The sequence below is a fragment of the Octopus bimaculoides genome, chromosome 20 (assembly GCF_001194135.2).
Source record: "Octopus bimaculoides isolate UCB-OBI-ISO-001 chromosome 20, ASM119413v2, whole genome shotgun sequence".
NCBI classification, from domain to species: domain Eukaryota; kingdom Metazoa; phylum Mollusca; class Cephalopoda; order Octopoda; family Octopodidae; genus Octopus; species Octopus bimaculoides.
In genome coordinates, this window is record NC_069000.1 from 36,214,859 (window position 1) to 36,227,274 (window position 12,416).

Consider the following 12,416-nt stretch of genomic DNA (forward strand, 5'->3'; position numbering starts at 1 on the left):
CATATATTTGTTTTTCTGAGACCTTTGAGAAAAACATGAATGGGCATGTCATTTTGTTACCCATTCCGAACATATTTTGACTTTTTCATTTGTATTTAAAAAAAAAAAAAATGTCTTGGCACCAAATCGAATCTGCAATCCGTTTTCAATTTTCTCTTTATTCTGCAAATGACTTTTAGAAAAACATTAACCCACCAACAACCATTTATTTCTCCCTTCACACACACACACACACACACACACACACATATATTGTCTGTGTTAGCTATATCCCAAAGATGGAGCCTTGTATCTTAGTTGGAAACTGGCTCCCTCCTCAGTGGAAGATTTATAATAATTAATAAATAGAAGAGACATACATACTTACAAAAAACAAAACATACAAGTCTGCATATGCACTGGCTCCAAGTACTGCACACATATACACAAATATGCACAAATACCCTGTTTATGTTGAAATTCCAATGAACGAACCTTGTCTCTTTTCTGGTGATAAATTACTAGTTTTGTCCATATTTAGATTGAATTTTAGGAATTTCATTAATTTCACTTATTTTTAATAATTGAGCCTGAAGGAAACAATAACACATTTAACACAGTCATTAAGTAATGTTATCTCAACCGACAGGGCATAAGGTGTGTAAATGATCAAAATGAATTGCGATGTCAAAAAGTCGACACTAAAATGATTTTGACAACATTTCCAAATAGGCTTGCCCTCAAGAAATATGATTACCTGCATATGAAACATGTCTTGGGTCATGCCTGGCTAATAAGGGCCGGTTTCCCAGTTTCATTGGTGTATAGATTCCCCACTTATACAGGACGCCAGGCCATCACAGGTGAGCTGCTAGATGCAAAAGGAAAGAGTGAGAGAAAGTTGTGGTGAAAATGTCAGCAGAAGTTCGCCATTACTTTCAGCCAGAGCCGCGTGGAGTTTAGGTGTTTTGCTCATAAACGCACACATCACCCGATCTGAGATTGAAACCCATGATCCCTCGACCACGAGTCTGCTCTAACCATTAGGCCATGTGCTTCCACATATGAAAAATGTCTAAAGAGTGTTATTCCATATCAAATAAACCCTAAACTAATAGCGATGGGGTAGGTGGTGTGGGCAAAGAAGAATGTATTCCCCAGCATAGACTAGTCATTAGTGACTTTAGACTTCAGAACAAAAGGATGCCAAGAAGCAGGCCAATCAGGAAAAGAAAGATTTGGAAGCTTAAGGACCCTTCATATGGTCAGAGATTTAGGGATATCCTAATTGAGAAATTTGATGAGAGAGGAGGAAATACAGCCTTGTGACATAGAGGGCAACTGGGAATTCCTGCAGGACAGCTTGCTGAGTGCCACAGACCAAATCTGCTGGTGGTGCAAAGTGTCATCCAGACGTAGGGTGATGTGGTGGTGGAACAATGCTGTAGATAGGGCCATTAGAGCAAAGAAACAGGCCTGGAAGACCTGGAAGAGTGGGGGTAGCAGGGAACTGTATCAGATAGCCAGAAGAGAAGCTAGGAGACAGGTGTATTTAGACAAGGGAGAAGCAGGAAAAGAAGTTTTCCTATGTTCAGTGACGTGAATAACATACATTCATGCATGCATACATACATACATACAAACAAAAAAAGGAAGAAAGAAAAAAAAAAGAAAGAGTAAACACAAATGGTGTTTGAAATGTATAACACTTGTTTCAGTAGCTTTTAATTTAATGTATTCAAAAAAAATTACATCATACAACCGAAATAGCTGTCATAAATTTTAATACCATTTGTGTTTACCTTTTTATACCTGCACCACACTAAGGACCCACCAGTGAGTTGGATCTATGGTTATGAATTGGATTTGGTATTTGCATATCTGCAGAATCCTGCCAACACTTGAAGTCTTCAATGTTGTTTCATTTCAGTGTGAGCACTATGTGGTCATGCCCAGCCATTTCTCATGTTTAAGAAGTTGATGTGAATTGATTCTTAATAATTTTTATAACTAAATTATATAAATATATATATAATAAATATACATATGTGTGTATATATATATATATATAAGGTTAAGAAGGGTATTGGATTCAACCAAACCCAAAGATACAGGTAATACCGAGTAAGTGCTGTATACCGACTAGTTTGCCCCAGTCGTTGTATGAACAAGAGTGGGGATTATAACATAGGTCGTGTATTGGTGTGTGTATGTATAAAGAGAGAAAAGGATAAAGAGAACAATGGCAAAGTTAGAAATATATTTTATGGATAAAGTCTTACAGCTGTGTATATATATATATATATATATATATATATATATATATATATATACACGTGTGTGTGTGTGTGTAATAAATGTATGTGTGTGCATATATAAGAGTGTGTATATAAGAATCGATAAGTCAGAACAAATATGCACTTATATATTTGTCAATAGAATTGATATATTTATTCAAGTGTATTATATATCCATTACAGCTGATCTTATCAATTGGTCTTACATTAGGAGTTCAACAGGGTATTAGACAATAGCTCAATTATGTAACTCTGTGCTCTTCAGAGATAGCAGTTGTGGAAGAATATATGGCAATTACTTTCAATCTGGTTTGTGGTTGCTGTGAAAAAGACAATAAATAAAATCAAACAAGGGTTTAGTTAAGAGTTATGTCCCTTGATGCAAGAAAAAAAAACCCCTCCGGGGGGCTGCTGCAAAGCAACAAGAATTTTCTGGAAAAGTGTGTATGGGAAATGTGTGTTTTTAGTTTGGTATTCTTGTAGAGTTGGAATGTGTGCAATGGTACTATATGTATACCGTTTGGGGGAGAGAGGTGGACAAAGTTTGCAGAAGTACTTGTGTGTCCATTTGAGTGTTTTTTGTCAATGTTTTGGTTAAAATCTTTAGAGCATTTATGTAGGTATGGAGGGGTGGGAAAAAAGGGTCTATTGGGTGTGTGTCTGCTGTGTTAGGGAATGTATATTTCTGTGTGTGGTCAACTTCTTTGCCAGATTCCCAAGTATTGGTAATGGGAGAGCCAAAGTTTGGGAACTAACTTTAGCTGCCAGAAGAAAGATGTACAAGTTTGAGTGGGTTCATTTGAACTTAAAAGGACAGGGACCAGGCAAAGCATTGTGGTCTTGATAAAAACACTTCATTCCATGTTGCTCCAGTCCACTTGGTTTTAAATGAGTAACACTGTGATGGATGGGCATCCAGTTCAGGGACAATGTTGTCATCTTGTTCACTTATACAAGGGGGTAACCAAAAGAAACCGGAATTTTGCAATATTATTTTATTCATTTAGTTTTACATGTTTACACTTTTATCACCTTTAAATTATTCTCCATTTGAAGTAATTTATTGGTCCAGATGCGTTTTCTAATGTTGGAAGCAGTGCTGGAATTCTTGTGAAGTGATGCCTTTTAATGCCTCCATGGTTTTTTTTCTTAACCTCTTCCACATCTGCAAATTCTGTAGCACCAGCTATCGTCACCAGTGATGACCTCTAAATAAAAGGTCCAGATCGACTTCCAACTAGTTCTTTCAGTTCACGACATGCATTCAGTAGTGACTATTTTTGATATTCCATGAGCAAGCGAGGCACAAATTTTGTTGCAATTCTTTTCATTTGCAATTCCTCACTCAAAATTCATTGGCAGGAGTTCCAGGATGCACCAGTCATATCAACAAGTTCGTCAATTGTTCGTGATGGTCCCCCAAAACCAGTTCATGAATTTTCGTGATGTTTTCATTCGTTTGAGAGGTCAACAGTTGTCCTGAATGAGGTTGGTCTTCAAGCGATAAGTGACCATTCTTAAAGCATGAAAACCACTTGTAAACTTGTATTTTGCTCATAGTAGTAGCCTTGTAAGCTGTTTGAAGAATGACAACCGTTTTGGCTACCGTTTTCCCCAACAGAAAACAGAATTTCACAGAAGTACGCTGTTCCTTTGTTTCAGCCATTGCAAAAATCGATGAACAGAGGAGAAGCACTGCAAAGCAAAAATGCCTCACGTGGCAGTACAACTTCACCTGACACTGCTGGTCAGCAGGCTGATACCTGAGGGTCGCATCAAGTGGCTTCTAGCAGTGGAAACCTGAACTACAATGGGCTTGTCCCACAGAGAACATTTCCGGTTACTTTTGGGTACCCCCTCGTACACCATGGAAATTGCGTAACCATTCCTGTGAGCCCTAAGACTCAAGACAGTAATGTCTAGGGATTGGTGATGATAATGACAACGATGATGATTGGCTCTAGTGCCTTTATGTATTTGAATCAGCAAAAGGATATTGTTTTTTTTTTAATCAGCAGAAGTAATTTGTTGTTTTTTTTGTCATTTGTTTCGCTTTTATTGTTTTTGTTTTGTTTTTCGTTCTTTTCTTTTATAGCCGGTGACTGGCTCCAGGGTCCCCATCTCTATACCCTTTATAACTCTTACAATTTCTCAAAACACCAAATTGAACTCCTGTTTGTAGTGGGATTCAGTTCAGCTTTGATATTTGGGACTACAATTGGATCTTTTGCAGATAAGCTGTGAGTACCCAACTTTTACTATCATCATTAATGTTCCCATCATTGTTATTGTTTTTGTCATTGATTTTTGTTGTTTATCCCTAAGTCAGCCATGACTGAGAAAAACTATGGTCAAAAGCATTCCGGCCTTGGTTGCAAATTAAGCTACTTAACCACTCAGCTTCACTTGTGCTTAAGATGGTATCCTTAAAATGTCCATGTTCCCTACTATTCACCAAAACAAATCTTGACCCACCAATTCACAGTGGCACAGCTACAGTGTTTGCCACCCAGGGGTAACCCTTAAGTTTGCTATCCCACCTTCCCTCCGGACTTCTGCCTATACAGGCTTAAAGAAGTTTTACTGGTTGCAACAACAAGGGCTCCTGTTGAATTGATCAATGGAACAGCCTGCTCACAAAATTAATACGCATGTGGCTGAGCACTTCACAGACACACGTATACTTATTGTAGTTCTGAGAGAGATTCAGCATGACACAGGATGTGGCAAGGCTAACCCTTCGGATTACAGATACAACTCATTTTTGCCTGCTCTTTGGACTGAAGCAACAAAAAAATCACTGCATGATTAATTAAAAACCATGTGAATAAAAATGCATTACATTGGACAAAATAATCAATCAGATTTACTCCTCTTTTTGTTTTATATTGGTCTCTTTGGCTAAACTGCTAGGTCACTGGAGCATCACCGAATCAACATCACTTGTCAAGCAGTCAACACAAAGACAAACACACACATGCATATATCTACCGACACACACAGGCATGCAGGCACATGCACCCACACAGACAGGCATGCACACACACACACACACACACCTTATATCTTGTACTTGTTTCAATCTATGGACAGTGGCTATGGTAGGGCACCACTTTGACAAGTTCAGTCAAATTAACCTCAATACTTATTTTATCAGTCTCTTTTTGCCAAGCCACTAAGTTATGAAGACATCAGCAAATCAACATCAGTTGTTGAGCAGTAGGGTAACACACACACACACACACACATGTATATACAACAGGCTTCCACACAGTTTCCATACACCAAATTTACTGACAAAGTATTAGTCTGCTGGAAGAGGCCATAGTAGAATATTTTTGCACAAGGTGCTCCACAGCGGAGCACCTTGTTACTGTATAACATTATTTAGTAAAGTGCAAAAATGGAATTTAATGCAGATCTCATCCTCATTGCCAAATAATGTTATAAAGTAAGACAAATAATATTGTACTCAGAATATAACTTTATAAAGCGAACAAACTAAATATTACCACAATTCGAAGCTGAAGTGTGAAGCAGTGAATTGTTACTTCAATTTTTCCATGATGCAGAATGAATCATTCGTACCACAGTGTGCTAAGGTGAGAAAAAGACTCAATCCACAACAATGAGTCAATGTATATCTATGTCACCTGGTAGAGTCCATGTGTTTTTTTCTGGATGACTCAACATATGCTTAAATAATCAATGACTGTGGGCATGAAAAACATCACATGATGGAATCATGTCCATGGATTGGATAACAGCAAACAATGCTTTGTGTCAAGACAACTGGGGTTACCTCAGAACCCAAAACACCATGGTTACAAAACAAACTTCATAACCACACAGCCATGCCTGCACCCACATCATATACAATAAATCCTTTATGACAAATTGGCTTAATAGTAGTTAATTTTGTTGACAAACAACGGCACTAATTTTATTCAAGGGAAAAGATCCCATTACACCGCTAGAACAGGTTGTTTACATTCCACAGTAGTAATTGTTTTCACCTCAATAGACGTCAGTGATTGCTTGAAATTACCGAAATACGACAATTTTAACACAAAATAACTTTAAAAAGTTAAAATTTTCTCAATAACACTAAAAGTAAAAGATGTTTTATATGACACATTCTACCAGTGTCCCAAGTTTGAAAGTGTTTCGTTAAGAAAACAAGTGGCTCCCACCAAATCAGAAAGATCCCTGTTTTCTGACTGGACTAAAAATTATCAAACTTTGAATCTTTGTAACATTTTACTAAATTTTTTCTGGGAATAAATGAATCCAAAATTTTATATACAATAAATCATATACAATAAATCCTTTATGACAAATTGGCCTAATAGTAGTTAATTCAATAATTAATACATTCTTTATGTTTTATTTTATTTTTCCAGTGGCCGTAGATTGAATTGTGTACTGTATGGAATTTTCTACACCATTTGTTGTGTAACAAAAGTAAGTTTATGGAGGGCTGAAAGGTTGTTTTTTTTTATTCATTGATCCTCTTGACTAATTTACTTCTGCCTATTACCATCCTTCCATTGGTATCTTCTCAGTTGCTGTCACAGATTTCATATTTTCCCAATTTTGTTCCAAGTGTTTTCAAAGTTGGTTATATCAATTTATGCTAATTATAAAAATGAAATTCATTTATTGGCATAAATTAATAGATTAAAAGTTAATAGCTCTTAAAGTTTGCAAATTTTGGATAATTTTAGCCAATCAAATGCCACCTTATACGCATGACCATGAGTTTCACATTGATGTTTGTTTCCATAGTAACAAGTAAAGCTGTAGTCTGCCCCATTATAACAAGGATGTTGTACTTGTATGACTGTGACACTTACACCATCACAACCACCACCATAAATTTCATCAAGTGATAATTTATGTCACCTGTGTTATTTCTCACTGTCATTTTGTGACCAGACAGCTATCACGCAGAAAATGCCAGCTTCTGATTCCTGTTTTCTGATTGGACTAAAAATGATCAAACTTTGAATCTTTGTAACATTTTACTAAATTTTTTCTGGGAATAAATGAATCCAAAATTTGGATACAGTGTGAAAAATTACATCAATATACCAAATATGAAAATTTTCTCTTACCATAAAAACCCATGTAATTTAGACATTTTTTTCTCAAAAATAAAAATAAACTTTAGGGGTGCATAAATTACATAAGTAGATCGTTTCCAGAATCTTTTTAGAAATTTGTTTTGTTGAAAAAAGACAAACAAAACATAAACATTTGTACCAGAAGTTGACTCATTTAATGTCAGAATAGATTTTTACAGAAAAAATAAGTGCTTAAATATGCACAATGAAGTTGACTTTTATTTATGCTGGACGGTATAATACTTTTTCTGCATAAATTCACTAAACTTAATTTGCAATATCTGTGCATAATTATCAGCTTTGCTTTTGTTGATAATTCTTATCAACAACTTTTCCTGTGATTGTGATTTGAGAAGACATACAGCAGTATGCTAAAGATTGGACATAATCTCTTGTAAGCAAGAAATGTAGAGTAAAATTTATTATAAACAACACAAACACTTTGTAATTTAATAGCTTTCAATGTAACACCTGTTAAACAAATTATTTCTATTTAATGAAAATTTAATAAAATCTAATCATGAGTAAGTGAAACTATGCTAAATACAACTAAATCGAAGACCTTTTCCCCTGGCCATATCAACAATTCTGAAAGTTTTGGGGTGTGAATTTTACATGAGTAGAAGATTTTTTTAAACAAATTTTATCCTGAAAATCACCTGTGTATATTACATGGGTTTTTAATGGTAATTTTAAAATTTCCAAATATGTAATAGCACCTGAAAAGATTATTCTGTAGAAATGCACTGCCTTTTTAGTAATTTAATTTTGAAAATAATAAAGAATTCAGTGAAATAACTTTATCATTATGAAGATAATGTAGGCAACAAGCTGGCAGAATCGTTAGTGTGCCGGGCGAAATGCTTAACGGCATTCGTCTGCCGTTACATTCTGAGTTCAAATCCCGCCAAGGTCTACTTTGCCTTTCATCCTTTTGGGGTCAATAAATTAAACACCAGTTATGCACTGGGGTCGATGTAATCGTTTAATCCCTTTGTCTGTCCTTGTTTGTCCCCTCTATGTTTAGCCCCTTGTAGGTAATAAAGAAATAAGAATCGTTAAGCATGCTGAACAAAATGTTGAGCATCATTTCATTTATTTTTATATTTTGGGTTCAATTTCCACTGAGATTGACTTTGCCCTTCATCCTTTTGGGGTCAATAAAATAAGAAACAGTTGAGCAGTGAGGTCAATACAATCGACTAGCTCCCTCCTCCAAAATTTCAGGTCTTGTGCCTGTAGTAGAAAGGATCATTATTATTATTATTATTTGATGAAAACTCACAGTTTATTTTGCTGGCTATGATGGAAAGTGTCAGCTGTCTACAACCAACAGACTAAGGTGACACTTGTTTACTGATCATGCTTCAAGAACCCTGCGAAGAATTATTGCACTTCTGAGCAATGCTGATTTTTGTAGGTGTTCTACCTTCACACTTGCACCAATCTTTTTCAGCCATGTTGGTAGTTGAGTGCTGAAACTTCCAAGTTTCTCTGGTGACAGCAATGATAAATCATATTTCTTGTTGATGGATACTGTGGGTTGTTGGAGGATATGCAGTTTTTCGTGGAAGTAGAGCTGGCAGTTGGGGGCGCCGGTTGAATATGGTGGCACTTTGTCAACAATAGTCCACTTGATGCTGAGTTTTTCATCTCGGAGATCACGGAGTCTCCAGAGGAAACGAGACAAGGAAGTAGAGCAAAACTATATGAGTGCATCTACGCAGCCACATATAGACCTATATACTTGCACATACCACCCCTTCCTACTTTCTCCCCAACAACCTGACTGACTTCTAGTCTATTTCCTGTCCTCCACTTGGCCAATTTCCTGTTCGCCATGCAGTATTTTCCAACTAACAGTTACCCATATACCAACATGAAACCATGACACCACGTGACCTTCCTCAACCAATCATAATCCACCTTACGGTAATAATCAACTTCTGTCGTTCAAATTCAAAATGGCTGATGACTAGCATTGCGCTTGAAACTCAAGAGTATTAACGAATTTTAATCAAAATGTTTTGATCCATACATGTAACTCCCAAGAAATTGGTTGAGTGGTTTCTTTCGTTTGTCCACTCACTTGTGTGTGTGTACACAGACACACATTAATATACATACACATATATATATATATCCTGAGCATCAAACTAATACACTTGCTTGTTGTTCATACACCTGTCTTCGTCTTTTGTTTTTCTATAAATTTCAACTATATATATATATATAATACATGTATATATGTTAAAAAACAGACATATCATGCATTATATATGATGAAATATAAAAAAATTTTTTATATATTTATGTGTTCGTTCATTTATTTCTAGTTGTTGTTATTGCTTAGCTCTTTATATTTCCAGCATTACAACAATTTTTTTGTCTTGGCTTGTGGCTGTATTCTTGGAGGTGTTTCTACATCCATTCTCTTCAGTGCCTTTGAATCTTGGCTCATCCATGATTTCAACAGAGTAAGTATTCTACCACACTTTTACTGTCTCCCCTCCAAGTCTTTCCGCTTTCACAGTTTTAACAACCATCAAAGAAAGAAGCACTCCTCACAAACGCACATCCATGAGATGGTTGTGATCTGTAAACAGGTTTTGAGTAGGAACTGGAAAGGAAGTATGAAGAAGCAATGCGCATGTGCACACTGAATTCATAGGAATAAAAACACAGTTGCTCATTAGTAGCAGGGAATATTAATTTGATGAAATTGATAAAATACCAGTGTATTTATTGGATTAGCCATCATTGTCGTCTTGACTGTCATCATAGTTATCATCATCTGCACCATCACTATCATCATTGTAATCATCATCACTATCATCATCATTACTATTATCAGTTTTATACCACTATCATCTTCAATATTTTCATCTTCCTAATTACTTCAACTCATTCTTATAATGTGTGATAGCCATGTAACCCCTCTATAGCAAGACACCCATTCTTGTCTTTCTGCTATAGTGACCCTCAACCATTTTTTGCCTATGAACCCCTTTGATTTCTCTTTTATTCTACATGACTCTTATACCTATTCAATGTTTAAAAAATCATATTATATTTTTATAATTAAATATTATTAGGAATTGCATTAAAAAAATTGTCAAATATTTTGTATATTGTAGAAGTATAACCAATTTATTGCAGATAAGTTTTAACAGTAAAATTTTACACAGCCCCTGCCCAAGGGTCATGTGGACTGAGACAATCCCAGTTGTCTTGATATAAAACATTGTTTATTGTCATCCAATCTGTGGACATGATTCGATCATGTGATGTTTTTTCGTGTCCACAATCTTTGATTATTTAACCTTATGTCGGTTCATCTGGAAGAAAACACATTACAGATTCTACCATGTGATGTAGATATACATCGACCCATTGTTGTGGATTGACTCTTCTTTTCACCTTAGCACACTTACTGTGGTACACACAATTCCTTTCTGCATTGTGGGAAAATTGAAGTGACCCCTAATTCACCACTTCGCTCTTCAATTTCAAATTGTTGCAGTATTTAGTTCATTCGTTTTATAAAGTTATATTCTGAGTATAATATTACTCGTCTTCCTTTATAACATGGACCCCAGTTGAAAACCACTTCTTTAATCTTTCAGAATATGGATTAAAACCACCTTCCTTTTCCTAATACCTTTCCTCCCACACACACACATGCTTAGTCATGGTGGGGCTTTTCTCTTTCCTATTTTTTACCGTCTTGCAACTTTGCTCAGTCACCTCGCTAGTGCCGGTGACTCCACCAAAAAAAGTACCCAGCACTCGGTGTAAGACGGTTGGCACTAGCAGGGGCATCCAACCCATAGAAAATATGCTAAAGCTGACATAGTGCAACCCTGCTGCTTGTCGGAACTTATCTGATGATGACGGTGGCAGCAGAGGTGGCAAGGACACAGCAATTAATCAGATTATCAATCAATACAGCATCCATCCACGTTACCATCCTCGTTACCAAGAATCACTGCACCAGCCCTGATGATACATTTGCTCGTGTTTATGACTACACTCTTTTGTTTTTGTTTTTTGTTTTTTGTTTTTTTACTTCCACATGTACTAGAATTTTACACTTATATTTGCAGCAAAATATTGACAAAAACCTCCTGGGAAACATCTTCAGTACAAGTGTCCTTTGTAATTCAATTGTTGCCATCCTCATGGGCCTGGTTTCACAACTTGCTGTAGATACATTTGGTTATACGTAAGTGGAAATTGCTGATTACTTGAAATGGATACATCATCATCATCATCATCACCATCATTTAACATTTATTTTTCAAGTTGGCATTGGTTGGATGGTTTGACAAGAACTAGCAAGGCCAGGAGCCCTACCCGACTCTATGGTGTGATTCGGCTCAATTTCTAATGCTGAATGCCCTTCCAGGTATTTTTATTTAAGGAAAGTACTTATGTCCCACACAAGTTTAGCCTAATGGTATTCCAAATTGTAAGAACCTTAGAATTTTCACTCTGAGAAACTCTAAAACCCTTAGAATCACAAAAATCAAGGTAAACATGTTGGCAGAAATGGTATAGCATCAGGCCTCCCAGCATTTCTGTTTTATCTCTTCACATCTTGATTTAAATATCACTGCACGCATTGACATAAATTTTGCTTTCTACTGTTCAAGGATTAGTGAAACTTGTACAAGTTTTAAACTGCGTCAATTCATCCTCAACTAAAAATTGGTCTTATGCCTGAAGCAAAAGAAAGGATTATTCCCAAAATAAGGGGTGTGGGAGATAGATTTCCTTCTTTCTTTTCATTGACAAACATTTCATCAACAAGGAAATTTCAGTGCCAGATTGGTTTATTACAGAAAATAGGTGGCCTAGTGGTTAGAGCAGTGTTTTTTTTTTTTACCCTACTTTACCCTTGTGTAACCCTTAAAATAAATTACATTCTCAAGGAACCCTAGCATAAAAAAAATTATATACCATATCTTTCTCATATTTTTTCATTGCCGTTCACATGGTAAATATCATATAT

General features: G+C 36.0%; 1 protein-coding gene across 1 annotated transcript in view; it reads left to right on the forward strand.

The window, feature by feature from the left end:
• The first annotated feature begins 685 nt into the window (after nt 1-685).
• LOC106880402 (molybdate-anion transporter) overlaps nt 686-12,416 on the forward strand; it is a 25,895-nt gene continuing 14,164 nt past the window's right edge. Inside the window, exons 1-5 of the mRNA XM_014930318.2 lie at nt 686-842; nt 4,372-4,516; nt 6,680-6,740; nt 9,772-9,879; nt 11,509-11,627. Of these exons, the coding sequence (XP_014785804.1) occupies nt 686-842; nt 4,372-4,516; nt 6,680-6,740; nt 9,772-9,879; nt 11,509-11,627 (590 nt within the window). The remainder of the gene's footprint in view (nt 843-4,371; nt 4,517-6,679; nt 6,741-9,771; nt 9,880-11,508; nt 11,628-12,416) is intronic.